The sequence below is a fragment of the Callithrix jacchus genome, chromosome 16 (assembly GCF_049354715.1).
Source record: "Callithrix jacchus isolate 240 chromosome 16, calJac240_pri, whole genome shotgun sequence".
NCBI lineage: Eukaryota > Metazoa > Chordata > Mammalia > Primates > Cebidae > Callithrix > Callithrix jacchus.
Window position 1 is genome coordinate 62,743,153 of NC_133517.1, and position 22,356 is coordinate 62,765,508.

The 22,356-nt window shown below is 44.4% G+C and overlaps 1 protein-coding gene across 8 annotated transcripts in view; it reads left to right on the plus strand.

The window, feature by feature from the left end:
* Window positions 1-22,356, plus strand: part of ZFAT (zinc finger and AT-hook domain containing) — a 220,046-nt gene that overhangs the window by 86,738 nt on the left and 110,952 nt on the right. For all 8 annotated transcript variants that reach the window (XR_013528095.1, XR_013528094.1, XM_035277375.3 and 5 more), the window contains 4 exons: window positions 297-482; window positions 2,982-3,132; window positions 9,504-10,960; window positions 11,767-11,999. Coding sequence is in view for 6 of the 8 variants with exons in the window: in XM_035277375.3 (XP_035133266.1) it covers window positions 297-482; window positions 2,982-3,132; window positions 9,504-10,960; window positions 11,767-11,999 (2,027 nt within the window). In the remaining 2 variants the exon portion in view is untranslated. The remainder of the gene's footprint in view (window positions 1-296; window positions 483-2,981; window positions 3,133-9,503; window positions 10,961-11,766; window positions 12,000-22,356) is intronic.

Below are 22,356 nucleotides of genomic sequence, written 5' to 3' on the forward strand. Positions count from 1 at the left end.
CTCGTGAAGCAAGAATCCATTTCTTGCTTCTCCAAGACAAGAATTCATTTCTGTTTCACCCAACAGTGTGTGCCCAGGGCCTAGGCGATGGCCTGTGGTGGGTAGCAGTGAATCTGTACTGAATTGAGTGAAGGAGTGCAGTGCCGCTGTGGTACCTGCAGGACTCAGTGGTCTGCATGGCATTGCAGACCACAGAGCTGTATTTCCTTCACTGTCCCATGAAGAGTCATGTTTACCCTCCAACTCTGCCACTGATATAAAAGGGTACCTTATGCGTCTTGGTATTTGCTCCCTAGGTAACGAGTCTGACCTTGAACTAGAAAAGAAGTGTAAGGAAGATGATCGAGAAAAGGCCCCGAAAAGACCACGGTCACAGAAAACAGAGAAAGTCCAGAAGATCTCAGGAAAGGAGTCCGGACAGCTTTCTGGGGCGAAGAAACCCATCATAAGTGTGGTTTTAACTGCACATGAAGCTATTCCAGGTGACTGCACCAAGCGGGAAAGGACAAGCCAAGACCCTTGGCAAGTCCATGCTGAGGGCAGCCTGATGTCACAGTCTGAATCAGAGCATAGAGCTGGTGCATTGGTGGGGCTCTCCATTTCATCACCCACTAATTCCAGGGGATGAGACCTACTTAGTGCCCAGGAGTTGTGGTTAATGGTTAGGGGAGAACAGGGTAGCTGCGAGGGCTGCTGCTCCTGCTGCTCCTGCCGCGGTACCGCAGTCCTGCTGTGCCGCTCCTGCTGGCGTAATGGTTCCGGGAGCAGTTTGTCTTCTTCGTCCCCTCACCTAGCTCCTCTGCTGGGTGTGTGCCTTCCCCTCCAGCTCGCAGCAATGCCATCCTGAACGTGGGGGAGGCCCATGAAGCCACACGCATGCAGGCTGCTGCTCCAAAACCCGTGCTAGCTCTGCCCACTTTCTGTTTTGTATTTCTTTAACTTCTGTACACATAGAAAAGACATAAACTGACATAGGCACCCACTATTTCCATCTCCCAAAGAATTAGAGTTCTGTTCTCACCTTTCTTTTGAGATTAAGACAGTGGGAAATGTCCTAAGGGAGTATCCTGGGATGCTGCTGATCTTTTTGTATTTATAGGAGTCACCAAATATTTTATAATACTAGAAACTTCCATCTCCCTATTCTTTTACATGAAATAGCTGATGGATATATGACACTACCTGTGTGTGTCTGTGCATATATATATATATATATATATTTTTTTTTTTTTTGAGATGCAGTTTTGCTCTCCTAGGCTAGAGTGCAGTGGTGTGATCTTGACTCACTGCAACCTCCACCTCCCAGGTTCAAGTGATCCTTCTGCCTCAGCCTCCTGAGTAGCTGGGGTTACAGGTACCTGCCTCCATGCCTGGCTAAGTTTTACGTTTTTAGTAGAGATGGAGTTTCTCCATGTTCACCAGGCTGGTCTCAAACTCCTGACCTCAGGTGATACACCTGCCTTGACCTCCCAAAGTGCTGGGGTTATAGGTGTGAGCCACTGCACCCAGCCTGACACTATATTTTTTAAAAAGGTCTCCTTTAGGATAGGACCCTTAATAAAAAAGCAGTTTATAATAGTGGATTTCAAAGTGTAACTTTTCCCCTATGCGTTTGCGATGATTGCTGTCGAAGATTTAAAAATAAGTTCAGGATGTTAAGGACAGCGGCGGCCTTTTCAGTGCTAAGAATGACTCATTTAAAATGAAGACTCTGATTAATTCTCCTCTACTTCACTGCAGACCAAGGTGATCAGAGAACAGACCATATAAAATTGTGTGACTGGAAGAACTTTCTGGAAAGTTACTTTTTCTGCCCTACTCACTTCAGAATAGTATTATTCTGGAAAATAAGAAGCCCAGAGAGAATTTTCTATTTTCAATTGTTGCTAGAGAAACTTTCTACAGTTTTTCTAAAAATTAGTAGTAGTATTGTGATATTTCTTTAAGCAAGGGTGAGAAGTATAATTAATTCCTTTGCTTTTCCAGAAATGGGGTAAATTGGACCTTTTTCTTTAATGCAGTTGATACACGCAGGTATACACACACGCGCGCGCGCACACACAGACACACACGTATACCTTCATATGAAGTGTCCACTGCTGTAAAAGGCCTTTGATCATTTAACTGTATAGAATTGCAGAAGTAAAGGTGACCCTTGCGATTTTTCCACCTCAAACCCTTAATTTCATACGGTGGAAACAGAGATATTGAGGCAATGTCGTATCTGGGACTGGACCCAGTTAGCTTAAAGTTCTGTTTACAGTCTGTTCTACTGCTCCATACTATCCTGATGCAGCTTTAAATTTACTTAAAGTTTGACACAGGTGATTTTGTATAAAACCTTGCCAGTAGCATGTATATGTATATGAGTATATGTATGCATATATATGAATAGTTTTTAACCTAAGTGGATCAAGTGAAAATATTATCTCGGCCAGGCACGGTGGCTCAAGTCTGTAATCCCAGCACTTTGGGAGGCCGAGGCAGGTGGATCATGAGGTCAAGAGATTGAGACCATCCTGGCCAACATGGTGAAACCCCGTCTCTACTAAAAATACAAAAATTAGCTGGGTGTGGTGGCATGCACCTGTAGTCCCAGCTACTCGGGAGGCTGAGGCAGGACAACTACTTGAACCCGGGAGGCAGAGGTTGCAGTGAGCCGAGATTGTGCCACTACACTCCAGCCTGGTGCCTGGTGACAAAGTGAGACTCTGTCTCAAAAAAAAAAAGAAACTATATCTCAAGAGGATGTTTAGACAGATTATTCAAAAACCTCTCCTTACTTTCTCAAATGTATATACTCTCTCACACACACAACACACACCCAAAGAATTTAAACGTATGAGCTCAGTGAAAACTATGTTGCATGGGTGTCATTCAGTATTGAAATACACTTCCGAGCACCATTCCCTCAGCTGCGATGGGGACGATGGCCACTTTCACTGCCTCTCAATAAGAAGTGCCTTTTGCATCAATCTCAGGTGCTACCAAGATTGTGCCAGTGGAGGCTGGGCCTCCTGAAACAGGAGCTACAAGTTCTGAGACCACTTCAGCAGACTTGGTGCCTCGGAGAGGGTACCAGGAATACGCCATTCAGCAGACACCTTACGAGCAACCAATGAAGTCAAGCAGGTAAAGTGTTTTTTTCTGTGTAACTTCATGCGAGTGAGCTCCACAGAGTGCAGGAAGGATCAAGATGCTTGTTCATTTGGATTCTGCTTATACACTTACTTATAACAGATACAGACCCCTTGATTCAGTGGCAGAATTAACCCCTCCATTACAGCCCTTAGTGTGCTGGCCGAGCCTCCAGCGTGTTACGGAGTAGCATGCTTTTAGAACTGAGCACCAGTTGGCTTAATGAAGCCAGAGCATTTTACTTAAAGCAAACCGATTTTTAACTTTAATAAAAAGAAATAGAAACATGGCCTTAGTAAGGTTTTAGATTTTTATAACTACACTTACTACAACTTAAAAAATCTTTATTTCCTTATCAGTTTGAAAAGTCGCATAAATGTGTTATAGGAGGCTCACAAATCCCATATGATGTAGAGTTAAAGTAACCTCGAGTGACTCTTTCTGGAGGTAACACCTTTTGATAGTTTAGTTCGTGTGCCTCTGAAAGTTTTTTGAAATATATTAACATATATTGCTTTTATTTTGTTGTTTTTTTTTCAAATACTACATACCAAAAGTATTGTTTTCAACTTTTTTAAAAAAGCTTACTACACCTTGAAAGTCTTTCATTTTTAGTACACAGTCTAAAAAGCTGTGTTTGCTGTTATGTGGACATATTTTAGTTTATATACCTGGTTCTTACCATTCAGGACAATGCAGTGTTAACGTTTTGGTGCATACATCTTTTCATACTTCAAGACTTCCTGTGGAGTCAATTGCTAGAGTTGAAATTGCTACATCAAAGTATATGAGTGCCTAGTGCTTGACTGACATTAAAAACTCTCTCCAGATACATTGGATCAGTTGACCACCCGTAGCAAACCAGTGTGTTTCTCTACACTCTCCCCAAGTTGTCTGCCTTTAGCCTGTACCTGCTGAAGTCAGTTAACAAACTCTGATCCCCAGAGGACTGAAAACATTTCTCCCAGCTGGAAGGAAAGACAAAGAAAATGCCAGTTGCCAATGGTTAGCCTCTGTTTCTTGACGAAGAGAAATGGGGTGTTCTTGAGTAGAGCATAAGCTTTAGAATGAAACAGACCTAGTAGGCTCTAGACTATTCTACATGAGTTCAGCTCAACAAATTGAGCACTTCTTGTGTGCTGGGCACTGGTGATATGACAAAGAATCAGCCAGATGCAGCCTCTGCCCTGATGAAGCTTACACTCCGTTGTAAGTTGACACAGGTTAACTTTGCATCTATCCTTCGTTGCACAATTTTAAGACTGTCTAATCGAATCTTAGTTTAGTGATGAGGATAAGAGATAAAATATGCAAAGTGCTTGGCAATGTAGAGCTCTCATTGAATTATATGATTGTATCATGTGGTGTGCTTCATTAATTTGTAACCTCAGTCCTCTGTTCTTGTAAATGTGAACAACTGAATTTATTGATGAAGTCGTAAAAATACTCATTCCTTTGGTGAATAGAATTAAGTCTCTCAAGTCTTCTGTGTTTCAAGTCAGGTTGATTTGTAGACCTTAATTAATTATCTTCACAATGTATCAAGGTCTGCTGGGGAGGGGTTCAGCTAAATGGTAATCTAGTTACAGGTAAATACACTGAATATTTAATCAAGAGATCTGGGCTAATATTTTATTGTGCAAATAATACAATAACTGCAAAAGAGATGTTTTTGGGTAAGGATTTTCCTTTGTAAGATTTGGATAGAAATAGAAGCTTTTAGGTTATATGATTTTTCTCACATAACAAATGATACAGACTTCTTATATAAAAAATTTTGGAAGTTCAGAAAACTGATGGAAAAAGTCATTTATGATCTACCCAAAGATAACTATTTTTAAATGTATTTCCTTCCAGTCTTTTTTCAACATGTATAGTTTATAAAATTGAGTTTATATTTTATATGCAATTTTGTATCTCACTTTTTAAAATTTTTTTCCTCTTTTTTTTTTTTTTGAGACAGAGCCTCACTCTGTCACCCAGACTGGAGTGCAGTGGCACAGTCTTGGCTCACTGCAATCTCTGCCTCCCAGGTTCAAACTATTCTCTTGCTTCAGCCTCCTGAGTAGCTGGGACTACAGGTGTGTACCACCACACCCAGCTATTTTTTTTTTTTTTTTAATTTTCAGTAGAGATAGGGTTTCACTATGTTGGCCAGACTGGGGTCTCAAACTCCTAACCTCAAGTGATCCACCCACCCTGGACTCCCAAAATGCTGGGATTATGGACGTGAGCCACTGGGCCCAGCCATCACTTTTTAAAACTTAATCACATTATGCTTATATGCCTTTGTTACTCAAATTGACCACAAAGATTTTGCTTTATAGCAACATGGCATAACTTCGTGAGGATATGGTACAATCAACTCAACACTGGAGCCAACAAGGTCTTTTTAAAATGCTCATCTGATTGTTACCCTTTAAGGCTGTGCCTTGCTCTTAGGGGTACAGGAGGCTTCTAAGACTAGCCCTGCCACCTCTGAGCCTTGTCCACCTGCTGTGGTCCCCCAGTTCTCTTGCTCCTGACATCTGGGCCGCTTTTCACTTCCTTCATCTCTTCTTGCAGGTGCCCCTTCCCCTTTCTGGATGCCTTTCCTCCCCTTTCTTAGTTAATGCCTGTCTGTCCTTTAGCTTCCTGCTCAAATGTCCTGTCCTCGGGGAGGACTTCCCTGTCCCTAGACCAAATCAGTCTACCGTGACTGGGTTCTCGGAGTGTCTGGCCTTTGTCCTTCTCACAGGGAGCCCAGTCGTCCTTGTTTGTTTACTTTTATATTTAGTATGTAGGTTGGCCTGTGGCTCTTGCTGGAAGGTGAGCTCCAGAGAGCAGGGCTGTGCTTGTTTTCATTCCCTTTTGTATCCTCAGTACCTGGACCACTTTTTAAAGGGAATGAGTAAGTGAAGAAAGATAAACATGCAGACAAAATAGTTCCCTATGTTGGTACCTTCGAACAGCTTCCCATTCTTAACTATTGTGGAAAATGAGCCATGAGTAGTACCTTCATCTGAAGTTTCTATTCTTTCTTTTGGATAAATTCCCAAAAGTGGAATAACCAGATTAAGAAGTCTGACCTTTTAGAGTTCTGCTGGATTTCTTTGTAAAATGCAGTGGTGAGAGTACCTCTCTCACTGAGGAGGCAGCATTTGGAGAAAAGTGACTCATGGAACTCGCATGGACATCGAAGCTCTGGCATCGGTTCACTGTCGCAGTCAATGACTTGGGCCTGTGAGTCAGATGGAGGCTGTGCAGTGTCCTTGTCAGACTCACTGCCCTCAAGAGGAACCAGGGCGCTGAGGGCTTCTGCAGGTAGCTGCCCCTTAATGCAAAAAATCAGAGCAAAAGATTCTCATAAGACCATTTAGATCTTGCAGTACAGGAGATATACAAAGTCTTGATTTATTTATTTAATTAATGTAACGAATCCAGGGTTTCTTTTTTGGCATTCTTTGTGCCAATCATATGTATCCCCTTCTGGATATCTTTGTCATTTGAGAAAGATCCAAATTACTTTCCTTAAATTAGCCTTGGGCTTAGCATGTAGGCATACTAGTAACTTCCAAATTTAAATATTTTAATCACATCATGTGAATCGTACCCTCTGGTATTTATGGACTGCAATCCATTTAAATATTTTAAATTTAAAGACAAGGCAACCTGTGTTGATCAGACACAGTTGTTTGGATAGTTTTATAACTACAGACTTTACAGTTAGAGTGGGTACAGTTTAATGGTATCTAGTTAATAGCACTACATGATTATTAGCATGTCTGAGCTCGTTTTGGACACATTGTCCAGAGAGAGCAGTCAGGGCTGGAGAAGAAACCTCACTTGCTTCTTTAGACTCATTTGTCAGTGCCTGTGCCTGGTGCCTATTGGGGTACTTTGGTGACTGTCATCTGCTGGTTTCAGAAACAAATCTTGCCCATTCCAACAGCAGTGGAAACCTCACAGGGGGAGCCTTCTTTGCAGGACAGTTGCTCTGGAGCAGGGTCGCTGTATGACAGTGATTTCAGGGAGTGGAGAGAATGAGCATGAACATGTAGGCTCTAGAGTCAGAGAATCTTCCTGGATTCAAGTCCTGGCTTTACCACTTACCAATTGTACAACATGGGGCAAACACCCAGTTTTCTCATCTGTAAAATGGGTATAATAATACATTTGGGCTTAAATACATAGCATAGAGTTTGTCATACTACATATACTCAATAATTATTGGCGGTTATTATTACTGTCTCATTTAGCACACACATTACTGTATTGAAAGAGACAGAATTCATGAGGCAGGCGGACTGTAGGGTCCAGCCCTACTGGGATTGTGGGTGTTGCCTATTGTGCTGAGGTGCTGGATCTGAGAAATAAGGAGACAAGACACCGAAGGACTGGATAAGAGCCGCTGGGCTGGGGGGCCAACGCCACTTGCAAGCAGAGACAGGTGAGGGCCCGAGCGTCCAGGCTTGTCTGTATTTATTAGGTGTAGGTTGGGGGAAAGGGTAGAGAGTGAGGTCATCTTAAGCACAGTGATAGGGTCAAGACAGTCACGTGAGTGGTAAGCAAGGGGTCCAACCCCATTAGGTCACCGAGACAAGAAGGTGGGCAGAATAAGGGGCCCAGCCCCATGAGGTCACTGAGGCAAGGAGGTGGCAGTGTGCAGCAAGAAGGATGCAGGATGCAACATCTCTCATCTAGGGGCAGGCAACTTCTAAGAATTGCTATAGGAGGATGCTGAGTCGGCACAGTAGCAGCAGAGCTGACAGGGTATACAGCCACCTAGGTGCAATTATACCGGAGGGGTTGTAAGCCCTTGGACATATGTGGGATTGCCAGCCTGAGGCCAGCTTTCCACAATAACTGGATGTAAGATACTACAACTCCCTTTCAGGAAGAGTGACTCTTGCTCCAAGCCTGCCATGCAGCGGGTATCTTTACGATACTGAACGCTGCTGCCTGGGCTGACCTGCCACCTGCCATGTAGTGCATGCCCTTTCAGGCAGGGGTACTACTGCCTGGGCCATTGATTCTTGTCCTGGTGTGGCTGTTTTCCTCTAGTTCATGCTGTGCAATGTGTCTGCTCTAGACATTCCTGTGACTACAAACCAAGATATGATTATCTATGAAGACATTGTATTAAAAAGGAAATAAATGAGCAGCAATTAGTGCCTTCAGGCACTAATTGTGCCGGGGTCTGCTTGGCTCTCCTTCCTCGGTATCCAGAAGGGGTGTTACCCACAGCAGACCATGTTTTCATTCTTCACCACATGCACAAATGCTAAGGCAGTGCCTGAAACACATTGGCAGGTGTTAACAAATGGTAGCCATTTTTGAATAAATGAAATACACAGTTAATAAACAACAGCCCTGTTTTCCCCATCTGAGTTCTAAACCAACCATGATAGAGGAGGAGGAAGATGGAAAGCTGCACATCAGCTCTGTTACTGACAGAGCTGTGGGAGAGAACAGTGCGGTACAAGTCAGCAGGAGCCTCCTCTTACTGCCTGCAGAATGAGACAGTCCTTCTCTCCTCACCACTGTCCTAGACTGTCCCGCCAGGCTTACAGAGGGCCAGTTGGCTGAGTGCCCGCTGTATCCCATACTCGCTCCAGGCAGGCACATCCTCACCAAAAATAGGCAGAGCTCAGCTCATGACTTAGGTCCTGCTCTGAAGTCATCAATCAAACACATTGGTTTTCTTTTCCTGGGAAGGAGTAAGGATGTGGAGAAAGGCCAGGGATCTTTCACTGATGGGTGGTCCTCATGAGGAAACTTGCAGAAAGGGAGAAAGAGTCACTCCCAACAGTTGGTTGAGTGAACAGGCAAGTCTGGCTTACCCAAGCTATTGACAAGTTGGTTGCATCCAGTCTTACGCAGCAGACTGAATTCATTCCATTAAGACTAGTCCCGTTAAAATATCATAGAATCCACCCAGGTTAGCTTGGGACACAGCTGGTTATTATTGTGTGTTGTGGGTGGTACACCCATCTTTCGTCTTCTGTCTTCCTTCACTTGCTTCCTTCTTTCCCTTTCTTGAAGCCTTAGCCTAGACAGACATCTCTTCCTCAGATTTTCTCAGCCACCCTAATCCAGGTTAGAGGTCTCTTTCCTTTTTTGCCCTGTGCGTATTCCTGTCCATACACACCACGTTGTCACACAAACATTTGCCAGCCTGTCCTCCCTACCCCAAGACTGTGAACTCTGAAGGACCATCGCCCCACATGAGCCCTCTGATTGTTGAGTGAATGAATGCACCCATCCAGTGTCTATCCAGTTTTGTTCACCTTTCAGCCTCTAGTGTTTGGTTCATAAAGAGGACGTAGCGTTCATGAGGAACATTCAAGGTCTCCAGATGTAACCATGCTGTCGTCTGTTTCTAGGCTAGGTCCCACTCAGCTCAAAATCTTCACTTGTGAGTACTGCAACAAAGTCTTCAAGTTCAAGCACTCGCTGCAGGCCCACCTGAGGATCCACACCAATGAAAAGCCATACAAGTGCACCCAGTGTAGCTACGCCAGTGCCATCAAGGCCAACCTCAACGTGCACCTGCGTAAGCACACTGGCGAGAAGTTCGCCTGCGACTATTGCTCATTCACCTGTCTGAGCAAGGGCCACCTCAAGGTGCACATCGAGCGGGTGCACAAGAAGATCAAGCAGCACTGCCGCTTCTGCAAGAAGAAGTACTCTGATGTCAAGAACCTCATCAAGCACATCCGAGAAGCGCATGACCCTCAGGACAAGAAGGTCAAGGAGGCCTTGGACGAGCTCTGCCTGATGACCAGGGAGGGCAAGCGGCAGCTGCTCTATGACTGCCACATCTGCGAGCGCAAGTTTAAGAATGAGCTGGACCGCGACCGCCACATGCTGGTCCATGGAGACAAGTGGCCTTTTGCCTGTGAGCTCTGTGGCCATGGGGCCACCAAGTACCAGGCGCTGGAGCTGCATGTCAGGAAGCACCCCTTCGTGTACGTCTGTGCCGTCTGCCGCAAGAAGTTTGTCAGCTCCATCAGGCTGCGCTCCCACATCAAAGAGGTGCATGAGGCTTCGCAGGAGGCCTTGGTCTTCACCAGTTCCATCAACCAGAGCTTCTGCCTTCTGGAGCCTGGTGGGGACATCCAGCAAGAAGCCCTGGGGGACCAGCTGCAGCTGGCGGAAGAGGAGTTTGCCCTCCAGGGCATGAATGTACTCAAGGAAGAGGCCTGTCCTGGGGACACTCAGCTGGAGGAGGGCCAGAAGGAGCCAGAGGTGCCTGGAGAAATACCTGCCCCAGCTATGCATCTGGCTTCCCCGCAGGCCGAAAGTGCAGCCCTGCTGCCCTGTCAGCTGGAAACCACTGTGATCTCCTCCTCAGACCTGCATTCTCAAGAGGTGGTTTCAGATAACTTTTTGTTGAAAAATGATAGCTCTTCTGCGGAGGCTCATGCTGCTCCTGAGAAGCCCCCGGACACACAACATGCAGACTTAGTCCATACGCAAGGCGAAGTGATCACGCTACTGCTGTCCAAGGCCCAGAGCCCTGGGTCAGGCCAGGAGAGCCAGGGTGCTCAGAGACCTCCAGGGGAAGGGCAGAACATGGCTGCACTTTCAGCTAGTGACCCAGATCCTAGCAGGTGTCTCAGGTCAAACCCAGCTGAGGCCTCCGACCTCCTCCCTCCAGTAGCTGGTGGTGGGGACACTGTCATGCATCACCCTGACTCTTGCAAAGCTGCCCCTGAGCACCGGTCTGGCATCACTGCCTTCATGAAGATCCTGAACAGTTTACAGAAGAAGCAGATGAACACCAGCTTGTGCGAGCGGATCCGGAAGGTTTACGGAGACCTGGAGTGTGAATACTGTGGTAAGGAAAGGCAGCACTGCTGCGTGGCCCTGTCCACTCCCATCACACTGTGGTCACCTCGCATTTGATTTGAGCTCATGTCTGGAACGCCTCCTAAGTGAGTCCCCTTCCTCCATGGTAGATAGGAACGGTGACCCCTGTGTGGCAGTTAGTGCTTGGAGTCTTGTGGAGGCAGCTGGGATGGCTGCACAGTTGACCGTGTTGGCCTGATCAGGCGTGTGTGCTGAGGGTTACCCATGACCTCTCCCAGAACTGTAACCAAGAAGAATCTTTCTTCTGGCACATGACAAGTTTAAAATTGTGCTTTAAATTGTGGCCAATTATTAGATCAGCTAAGAGAGGTTACAAAAGTGGCTGCCACCCTCTGTAGGGAGGTCCCAAATAGCACCGTGCCACTCACAATGAAAGCGTGGCTCCTGGACCTCGTGGGGAACTGGCAGTGCAAGATATAGAAAGTCCAGCTCTAGACCTGCTGTCCCAGCAGTGCCAATAAGAGCTTAGAGACTCGTAGATTTATGAATGTGCATTATGGTATTTGGCACCATAACTGGTTCTCAGCAAACAATTGGCTTGCTCCTCTCCTGGCCTTGACATCATGTAAAAAATGGTAGCACCCTTAATATTTGCAACCTCTCACTTTTGAAAAGTAATTTCCAGACAGAAATGTGGTGAAGAGTATGAAGGGTGACCCGGACAAGCACAAGAGGGAGATCAATACTGTAGATAAAATCATCATAATAATGAAAAAATATCAAAAATTAGTCAAAAGGAAACTTCCTTGTTCTCATGTGAAAATATTTTTTTAGGCAAACTGTTTTGGTACCAAGTGCATTTTGACATGCATGTCCGCACCCACACCCGGGAACATCTGTATTACTGCTCCCAGTGTCATTATTCTTCCATCACCAAAAACTGCCTTAAACGCCATGTCATTCAGAAACACAGCAACATCTTGCTGAAGTGTCCCACTGACGGCTGTGACTACTCGACTCCAGATAAATATAAGCTACAGGCACATCTCAAAGTTCACACAGCACTGGTAAGTAGCAAGCCCGAGCGGCAGCCCTGTCCCCCTGAGTACTCATTGCTTTCTTGAGTTTATGCACATCTGTGTAGGTGGCTCTGCTGCAGGCCAGCCCTGAAAACACAGGGAGGTCCCTCTCCTCACACAGCTGTGTCCCAGGTTCCTTTCACAGCAGCAGTCTCTAATGTGTTGAAAAAAGAGATTAGATGAAACAGATTGTTTTCTGTGCAAATTGTTTAGCGTCAGATGAAGTCTACAGAAGAAATATCTACAGAGAAGTGAAGCCAGGATTTCTTAAATGGCATTTCGAAGAATAATTAATAGCAAAGATAGCAGTAATAGCTACTACTGAATGTGGGTCAGAGGCTGAATTGGATAATGCTTGTACGGTGATGAGAACAGTATTTGCTTTAGAGAGAGAGGGTAGTAGGTGTCGATGACCACTATTGTCATAGTTTTGCGTGATTTATTTTAGTCTCTGGGAGAGAATGTCTTTGAAGCACTTTTCTTTTTAAACAGTGATGTGTTAATTCAGGATGCTGTTCATACACAAAGGTAAATTTGTTTAGCTCTTTGGTGGAGGATCTTGTAACACAATGAATGAGTGTTTATTTTTGCAAATTCTAATCTAACTCAGGAGGCTGACATCTGAGAGTGATTTGAGGCTTCGTAAAGTTATAAAGGAAGCACATCTGGCCCCAGGTGGGGTTCTGTGTTAATTGCATGTCTTTTTATGCTGCAGACAGCGAAAAATGAAGCTTTAGAAACTTGATGTGCTACCGCAGTTTTCTGGCATAAAAATCATAGCAGTTTATGACGAAGGGTAACACCACAGCAGTTTGTCACTAAGGGTAAAGTCAGGGTGTTTGGGTGTAGTGAGTAGCTCAGAGCATGGGCTTTGGGGTTGGATAACTGGATTCAAACACTGTCTCCAGCCAAGGCCCTTGGCAAACTCACTTGTCTTTCCTGAGACCTATATGAAATAGCCTTCTGTATAAGGTTTATATTTTAAAAAACCTATTTTATATGCATCCAAACACATATGCATATACACACAAACAGATGTGTATATACATGCGTTTATACAGATATGCATGTATATATGTGTATTTAGGTACACACCTACACATATATGCGCGCACATACACATATTGTGTGTGTGCATATAATTATAGTTGTGAATGCATATAGATCTGTGGTCACTGGGAGCTTTAGTGCAGTGCTCTAAGGAACTTGGCACAGTGCTTGTCAGGTAGTTGACTGGATACTGGCTGCTGCATGTCATTTGGCACTTCTCAGTACACATTCTGTCTCCTTCCTTTTCTTTCTCTCTGTCTCTCTCTGGGTAGCATGTGAAGACGTGTGGTTTGTAATTCCTCATGGAACTGCTGTTAGAATACTGCTTCCAGGACTCTATTACGGCAGGGAAAAGGGAGGTGGCAGAATTCACTAAAGTGATTTTGCTAGAAACTCATATGAAGTCAGGAGAGTGTGCAACCAGTATGAGAACGTGTTCTTGGGAGAAGCCTTGGACTGTGGCAATTAAGACCAGGAAGTGGACTGCTGGGTTTTAACCCTGGCTCCCGCGTTTGCCACGTGTTTAGCCTTGCGATAAGTCATGTGACCTATTTGCCTCAGTTTACCCATCCTCGGGTGAGGATGAAGTGAGAGAATAGATGTAAATGTCTCAGAACAGTGCCTGGCATGGAGCAAGCACTGTGTGCCATTGACTGTTTTCATTATTGATTCTACTTCTTTCAATACTTGCTGCTCCAGATTTAGAGACTTTGAAACATAGGCTGGAAGAATAACAAGAAAAAGTAAGTTGTAGGTGAGATTTACCACCTGGGACCGTATGTATTCTTCCATGCCCAAATCTTGCCTGCCTGTCGTGAGGGACCCATGGTTCAGCCCAGCGATTTCTTCCCCCAGCTGCTGATACTTGGCATCCTGGCCACATCCCTGGGCCTCACAATCAGCAGAGGAGTGTCAGGAATGTGTGCTGAGATCTTTGGTCCCAGTCTCATTTGCTTTCATTCTTCTTAATAAAGCAGCATTTAAAGAGGTTTTTCTTTTAAACTTTCTGTGGTTATGAATCTTCCTTCTGAGAGGCTTATCTCTTTTCAATGTGAATACTTAGGATGGCATTTGGGGAAATACATGTTGGGGGAAAGGGAAGGAACAGCTGCTGTCTTTATCCTGTGGGCCAGCTCCTTGTGCAGTCTTAATTCTCATATTACTTCTAGTAGTTGGAATATTTCCTCCACTGGGCAGATTAGGGGCCTGGCATTACAGAGTCATTTGGTAACTTGCTCATGATCGTGCCATTGGTAAGGGACAGAGACAGAATTCAAGCCACACTCTGACCACTGCCTGGGCTCCCCACTTTGTTGTAGTTGATCATTAACATCAACCACTTTATTCTTGGTAGGTCTCTTGTACATGTGTCCATCATCTGAAGGAATGTGGTCGAGGTGGATGTTGTGCTGTGAGAGCAGGGACTGAGTTGATTCTTTCTGTGCCATTAAGTGGCAATTGTGCTTTATGCTACAATAATAAAATTTCTATGCAGCTAACTGCAAGAGAAGAACAGCGTGCTAAATATGGGGATGTGACTCAGTTGACCTTATAAAAAAGATATGCAAGCCTGCTTCTCATTAGCTCTCACATTTTCTTAGAAGTTGTAAGTTTAACTTCCGTCTTTTCCCTTACTGATATTTTCAGTTCTTCCAACTGAGATGCTTTTAAAGGTGAATGTGATGCCGCTACTTCCAAAAGCAGCCAGCACGGGCTGGAGGCTGCCTCCTCTGCATGTCAGGCATTGGGATTTCCAGAAAGACCTGCTCCCTGCTGGTGCTCTTTGTTTTGGGTCGGGGGAAGGTTAAACAATAAACAGTAATGGCAAAATGGCAACATGAGAGGGACAGGGACGTCAACACAACAGTGTACTTCCCCCAAAAAAATTTGCCTGGAAAGGGCCTGGGAGGAAGGTTCTGAGGGCTGCCTGGAAGAATGGGGTATGAGTAGATTTTGGCCAGCAAAGAGAGTGAGGAGGAAATGCCCAGCAGAGTCAACAGCACAAACCAAGGGGAAGGCTTTTGTATTTACTCCAGGATATTGAATTACTAAATATTTTCCGTGAAGCAGGTAGATCATATTGCCAACATAGTAAGAGAGCATGATTTATGAAAACAGGTTCTAGGGCTTTGAGTTTAGACAATATTTGTCTTTTGAGGCTTTAGATTGTTATTGTAATGAAGCCAAGGGTACCAAGAAAATGTGGACACAGTAAAAGAAGTCTGCTTTCCCTGAATGAAGACTCTTTTGATCTGATAATAAAGTTGCTATCGCAGAGTGTTTTAAATAGAATTCCGTGTTTTCAAGGACGGTTAAGGTGGATTCTTTTTATTTTTTGTAACAGCTTTATCAAGATAAAATTTTACATACCATACAATTTGCTCATTGAAGTGTGAAATCCAATGTGGTTTTTAAGTTTTTTATTTTGTATGTTCACAGAGTTGTGCAACTATCACTACAGTTAATTTTTTTTTTTTGCTTGCTGCTGTTTACTTTTTTTTATTGCATTTTAGGTTTTGGGGTACATATGAAGAACGTGCAAGATTGTTGCATAGGTACACACATGGCAGTGTGATTTGCTGCCTTCCTCCCCATCACCTGTATCTGGCATTTCTCCCCATACTAGCTCTCCCCAACTCCCCACCCCCTGCTGTCCCTCCCCTGTTTCCTCCCAACAGACCCCAGTGTGTGATGCTCCACTCCCTGTGTCCGTGTGTTCTCATTGTTCAGCACCCACCTATGAGTGAGAACATGCAGTGCTTGATTATCTGTTCTTGTGTCAGTTTGCTGAGAATGATGGTTTCCAGTTTCATCCATGTCCCTGCAAAGGACACAATCTCATCATTTTTGATGACTGCATAATATTCCATGGTGTATATGTGCCACATTTTCCCTGTCCAGTCTATCATCGATGGGCATTTGGGTTGGTTCCAGGTCTTTGCTATTGTAAACAGTGCTGCAATAAACATTCGTGTGCATGTGTCCTTATAGTAGAACGATTTATAGTCCTTTGGATATATACCCAGTAATGGGATTGCTGGGTCAAATGGAATTTCTATTTCTAGGTCTGTGAGGAATCGCCACATTGTCTTCCACAATGGTTGAACTAAGTTACACAACTGCCAACAGTGTAAAAGTGTTCCTATTTCTCCGTATCCTCTCCAGCATCTGTTGTTTCCAGATTTTTTTTAATGATCGCCATTCTAAGTGGTATGAGATGGTATCTCAATGTAGTTTTGATTTGCATTTCTCTAATGACCAGTGATGATGAGCATTTTTCATATGTTTGTTGACCTCATGTGTGTCTTCTTTTGTAAAGTGTCTGTTCTTATCCTTTGCCCACTTTTGAATGGGCTTGTTTTTTTGTTGTAAATCTGTTTGAGTTATTTGTAAATTCTGGATATCAGCCCTTTGTCAGATGGGTAGACTGTAAAAAATTTTTCCCATTCCGTTGGTTGCCGATTCACTCTAAAGATTGTTTCTTTTGCTCTGCAGAAGCTGTGGAGTGTGATTAGGTCCCATTTGTCTATTTTGGCTTTTGTTGCCAATGCTTTTGGTGTTTTGGTCATGAAGTCCTTGTGTACACCTATGTCCTGAATGGTTTTGCCTAGATTTTCTTCTAGGGTTTTTATGGTGTTAGGTCATATATTTATGTCTTTAATCCATCTAGAGTTAATTTTTGTGTGGGGTGTCAGGAAGGGGTCCAGTTTCTGCTTTCTGCACATGGCTAGCCAGTTTTCCCAACACCATTTATTAAACAGGGACTCCTTTCCCCATTGCTTGTTTCTGTCAGGTTTGTCAAAGATCGGATAGTTGTAGATGTGTGGTGTTGCCTCCGAGGCCTCTGTTCTATTCCATTGGTCTATATCTCTGTTTTGGTACCAGTATCATGCTGTTTTGATTACTGTAGCCTTGTAGTATAGTTTCAAGTCAGGTAGCATCATGCGTCCCACTTTGTTCTTTTTGCTTAGAATTGCACGACAGCTAATTTTAGAGCTTTTTCATCATCCCATAAAGCAACCTTGTACCCATCAGCTGCCTTGTTCCCCTCCCTCAACCCTAGGTAGCCACTAATCTCCTTTCTATATCTGTGGATTTGCCTGTCCTAGACATATCATCTGAAAGAAATCATAAAATATGTATATTTAATATAGTCTTTTGTGACTCATTGCTCTCACTTAATTCATCCATGGTTCCCTTTTTATAATTACATAATATTTCATTGTGTGGATACACTGCATTTCATCAGTTGATATCATTTTTTAATGGTAATTTCACCAAGACAGTATCTCCCAATTACAGAGTGTTTTAATCCACAGGATTCAGTCTAATTCTTGGTGAAATCACCTAAGTAAAGCATGGAGGTTAACTCTAGGAGGTTAAGTATTAACTTGTCCTTAAAGGGGTTTTCAGTAATTATGAAGCATCTAAGAAAAATGATCCATGTTTTAGTTGCCACCCACCAGTATTTATCTGTGTCATCGTCACTGTTTTTGACACTTGTGCCATTATTGCTGCCATGAAATGGATAGAACTGGGAATCTGGAGTTACAGAACAGTGCTCTGGCTTTAGGTCTCTGGCCTGTGCAGACTGCATGGTCTTTATTTCCCTTTCCCTGAAAGTAGAGTGAAAAATACTTCCCTGCTTTCTCTGGATGGTGGCAATACAGTGAGACAGCATAACTGTGCTGTGTGATATAAAAGTACCTTGTGGATGTCCATGTGCTTCATCTTAGGACTGTGGTCATGGAGGGTCTGGCTGGGTTGGGAGAATTGTACCGCTCTGGTGAGGAAATGCACGAGACCTGGGTGAGACGTTGTGCCAGCGTGGGGCTTGGTTTCCCAAGCCGGGGTTGTAATTCTGGCTGCCGGGTCTTCTGCATTTCTTTTAGCATTGACTGCTTTCAGTACAGAGTCCCATGAAGAGCAAAAATGAAGGAGATTTAAAGTAGCCATCTCCCCGCCTGCCCCTCAAATGGGCCCATATCCAAGTCCTTTCCAGTTTCGTTAGCACTGTAGGATAATCTGGCTAAGTGCCTGTTTCTGTGACTCTTATAACCATTGATTAGCCAAGGATACACCTAATGACTGGAAAGAATGTGTCCATTTAACAAAGTTTCTTCCTACTACCTCCTGCTTCCCTTTAGTCAACTTATAGTCAAAGGTGTCTTGGTATTAAGGAAATATGGCGATGTAGTCAAGACAGTTAGTCAGTGACATTTCTGGAGCAAATCCACTTTTTACAGCACTGTGTAACTTTATAAAGGGGGCACTCGAGTGAACCTGATTTTAGTAGGATGAGAGGAGGTTTTTGGTTCTGGTGTACCCGAGTTCAGATCCTGTATCTGTCTCTGTGATTCGGGGCAAATCCTGAGCCCTCCCTGAGCCTCCGTTTTCTCATCTGTCAAAATGGAGATCAAAAGTACTTTTCTCTGCCTCTTTGTGTTGTGAGGACTGCATTAGAAAATACGTACATACAGAACACCCAGGTCAGCATCCTCTTTCTCTAGCAAAGAAAAAAAAAAAAATACACACACATATATATATATATCAGAGGGCTGGGAAATCAGTTTAGTGACTCACAACTAGGATATCTTATAAATGAAATAGAATAAAATAAAATAGAACTTGTCAGCATTATTCACCTCTACCAAGGGTAAGTGCTCTTTTCAGAGGCCTTTGTTTCAGTGTTTACATGTTTATCTGTCAGTGCATGTGCGTGAATGTGCTGGGTGGTGCTGTCAGATGGGTGACCCCCTGTGAGTCTCCTGAAATACTATTTAGTGGCCTAAATCACATCATTCATGACCACAGTTAGAGTCACATGGGGGTAATTGTGATGAATGAGATTCCTGGGCTCCTCCCTCCACTTCAATTTGCGGTGGGATCTGAGAATGTTATTTAATGAAGTTCCTTCTGACACAGAAGTGTGAGGCAGCAGGAAGAGGAGCATCTGGTGGACGTTTATGATATGTCAGTGTATTTCTTTTGTTCCTGGCCTGTGTTGCTTCACAGAAAACCTCAAAGATTCCTGATGCTAAGCGTCTTGTAGCAGTTACAGCCTGAGCTCGGGAGTTGGTGCACTTGATGTTGCATCCTGACTCTAGGACTTAGAAGTGGTGTGGCTCCATAACCTAACGAATCCTCTGGAAACAAAGACAGTAGCACCCACCTCCAGGGGAATTTAGTGAGATCACTAAATTTTGTAAGGACGCAGCATAGTCCCAGGTATATAGGGAGAGGCCTGTCTAGAGTAATTCATTCTTCTAATTCTCCTTTTTAGTAGGAGGAGAAGAAGGAGGAGGAGAAGAAGGAGGAGGAGAAAGAGGAATAGTAAGTGATTGGCGGTGGTGTACTATTGAGTTTGATGGATTCTCACCAAATGTTTAGAATGCTTAATCTTTGTCATTGAGAAGTGCATAGTCTCTTTTTGGCTATAAAGGTCTATATATTAAAAAGAAATCTTACATGTACTTTCTGGAGATAAGCCAAAATATATTGCCAACAAAGCACTGAGGAAGAGGTAGAGGAAGAGGAAGAGGTAGAGGTAGAGGAAGAGGAAGAGGTAGAGGAAGAGGAAGAGGTAGAGGAAGCTACTTTCAATCTCTTTCTAGAAATGGGTACATCCAGTCAGTATGTGTACTTTTTTTTTTTTCTGAGACAGTCTCTGACTTCAGCCCAGGCTGAAGTACAGTGGCACGATCTTGGCTCACTGCAACCTCCACCTCCCGGGTTCAAGCAGTTCTTCTGCCTCAGCCTCTGGAGGTAGCTGGGACTACAGGTGCATGCCACCATGCCAGGCTAATTTTTGTATTTTTAGTAGAGATGGAGTTTCACCATATTGGCCAGGATGGTCTTGAACTCCTGACCTTGTGATCCGTCCAAGTCAGCCCCCCAAAGTGCTGGGATTATAGGCTTGAGCCACCGCCCCCAGCCCAGTATGTGTACTTTAAAAGTAGAGGAAATGTTATTGAATTAGAGTGATTGCATGTAATGTTTTCCCTTTCCAAGAGCTGTAAGAAAATGATCTTTTCTTGTTTGATTATAGAACAAATTTGTTTCTGTGTTTCTCCATTTGGGTGTTTTATCCACTGTCCAGGAGACCTCAGGCTACCAGATCATGTTGTGTATAGAATAGCTTCATTTTAGTAAGAACTGAGATTCTAAATTGAAAGGGCATGATGTGGCAAAACAGAACTATTTCCAGGCGAAAGGAAAATTCTTGAGTTGAAATCCTAAATTGAGCACATTTCTGGCTCTCTTCTAACGTGTTCACATGAGTTGCAATTTCAACATGACTTTTCCTGTGCTTTGCTGCACTTTCTGCAGACATCTTCACTGATGGGTGGGCTACACGTGTTGACAGATCTCTTTCTTGATGAGCATTGGAGCCTCTGAGAGTCTCACACCTCTTCCTCAGTGCAGTGCCTGGCACATACCAGGGGCCCTATAGCAGTTGAGGAATGAATGAGTCCATGGAAGAAAGCACATGCCATAACTGTGGGCTTTATTCCTGAGAAATGGTTGAGTAGAAACTCCCACCTTTATTTTTTTAAAGCACCTACCGCTAAGGCATAGACCAGATGAGCTTTGCCCGGAGCAGCGAGCTGGGCTGTGAGCCTAAGGCTTAGGGCTGACCCTCTACCCCAGGCCATGCTGCGGTTTCGTGCAGTGTTTCCCTTCTTTCAAAGGGTCCTGATTGCTTTGAAGGCCATTTCTGTCAGAGCAAACAGACTCCAAAAGCGGGGCTTTCCTACCATCATTAAGGCATGGGTCTCTCATATTCTCTGTCTCTGCCGGGAGCTCTTTTAACCACCACTCTTTTTAAGTTTGTTGTGTCAGTCTGAGTTTTCATCTCTGGTGTGGAACTGAGGTTTTGAAAAAGAAGCAAATGAGTCCTAAGAGTTCCCCACACACCCCCGCCCAGTACCCTTTACCACCATCTGTGTCCTTCTGACAGTCTTCAAAGGCATCAAAAAGAAGGGGCCCTGATAAGCTCTGAGATAAATTGCTTTCTGACTATCAGAGATTAAAAGAAAAAAAATCAAATAGCAGAGGCTCAGGGGAGATCACTGTAAACTCCTTCAAAGCCCTTCTGAATACCTCCATCAACTCTGATGATGCAGGCACTGAGAGGCAGTGAGGGTGGTGGAGGTCTCCTCCAGGATGCCTGCCGGGCCCGGGGCATCTTGCCTGAGGCCAAGGGCAGAGGAGGGCAGTGACAGGAGTACTCTGAGGAGCACTGAGCCTGTGGTGTAGCCTGCGTGGGGATCTGTGGCATTGCCTGGCCAGAAAATTCAGGACAGTTTCTTAAGAGGTGCCTGGACCCCTGGGACATGTGCGCTTGGCTGGCGTTGCTTGGTATTCAGATGTTTGGTGGGAAATGCACCCAAACGATTTGGTTGTTTAGAGGGACTTTTGTTTTCTTTTGGTTTTGTTTTTTAGTGTAAGATACACTTTTTCTAAGTGTATGCTGGGGAGCACCAGACGCTGGGGAACACCGGCCTCAGGAGACGGCCTCAGTGACAATAACCAGGCCACAAAGGAGGGAGAGGGTGCTCATTCAGATCCTGCTCTCAGAGGTTCCCAGGGAGTGCTCGCCCATGCGAAGGGCTGCGGTCTCAGGCTGTGATGCTGATAGCAACACAGAAACCACAGCAGCAAAGTCTTTCAGGTTTATTGCGCTCTCCCTATATGACAGGCTCCATTCTAACACTCTGTTTTTCATCTCCTTTATCCTCCTTCAGACCCTGTGAAGGAGGCACTGTTTTTATTGCCATTTTACAGACGATCAAACGGAGGCACTGAGAGGTTAAATCACTTGCTCAAAGTTCCACAGCTAATAAGTGGCAAAACCAGAGTCGGAACCCAGGGGCTCTGAGCCCTGAGCCTGTTCTGCTAGTCAAGGTCTCGCAGGAGCAAGAGCTCTGGAGCCCAGCTCTGTTCTTGGTGCAGTGTGAAGCCTGGACAAGTTTCTAAAGGCCTCATGGGATACGTGTGTAAAGCACTTTGCATCCAGTGAGTTCTTCAGAAGTGGAGCTCTTGTGCTTTTCGTTGTTTAGAGTAGGAGTAGATGGCCTGGCGGGAGCGCAGTGAGGAGCACAGTCATCACACAAGGCAGGGAACACACTTGGTGCCTCATGGAGCTCACAGTAGAGGTGCCACAAATAGAGGGAGTTAGTCCTTCTGTAAACCCAAGTGAGCATGGAGTATATTAACCTCCCCCGAAACACAGCCCCAAACCTTTCCTTCCAGTGGGAGTTCCTGCATATTTTGTTTTCACTTTTTTTTGAGG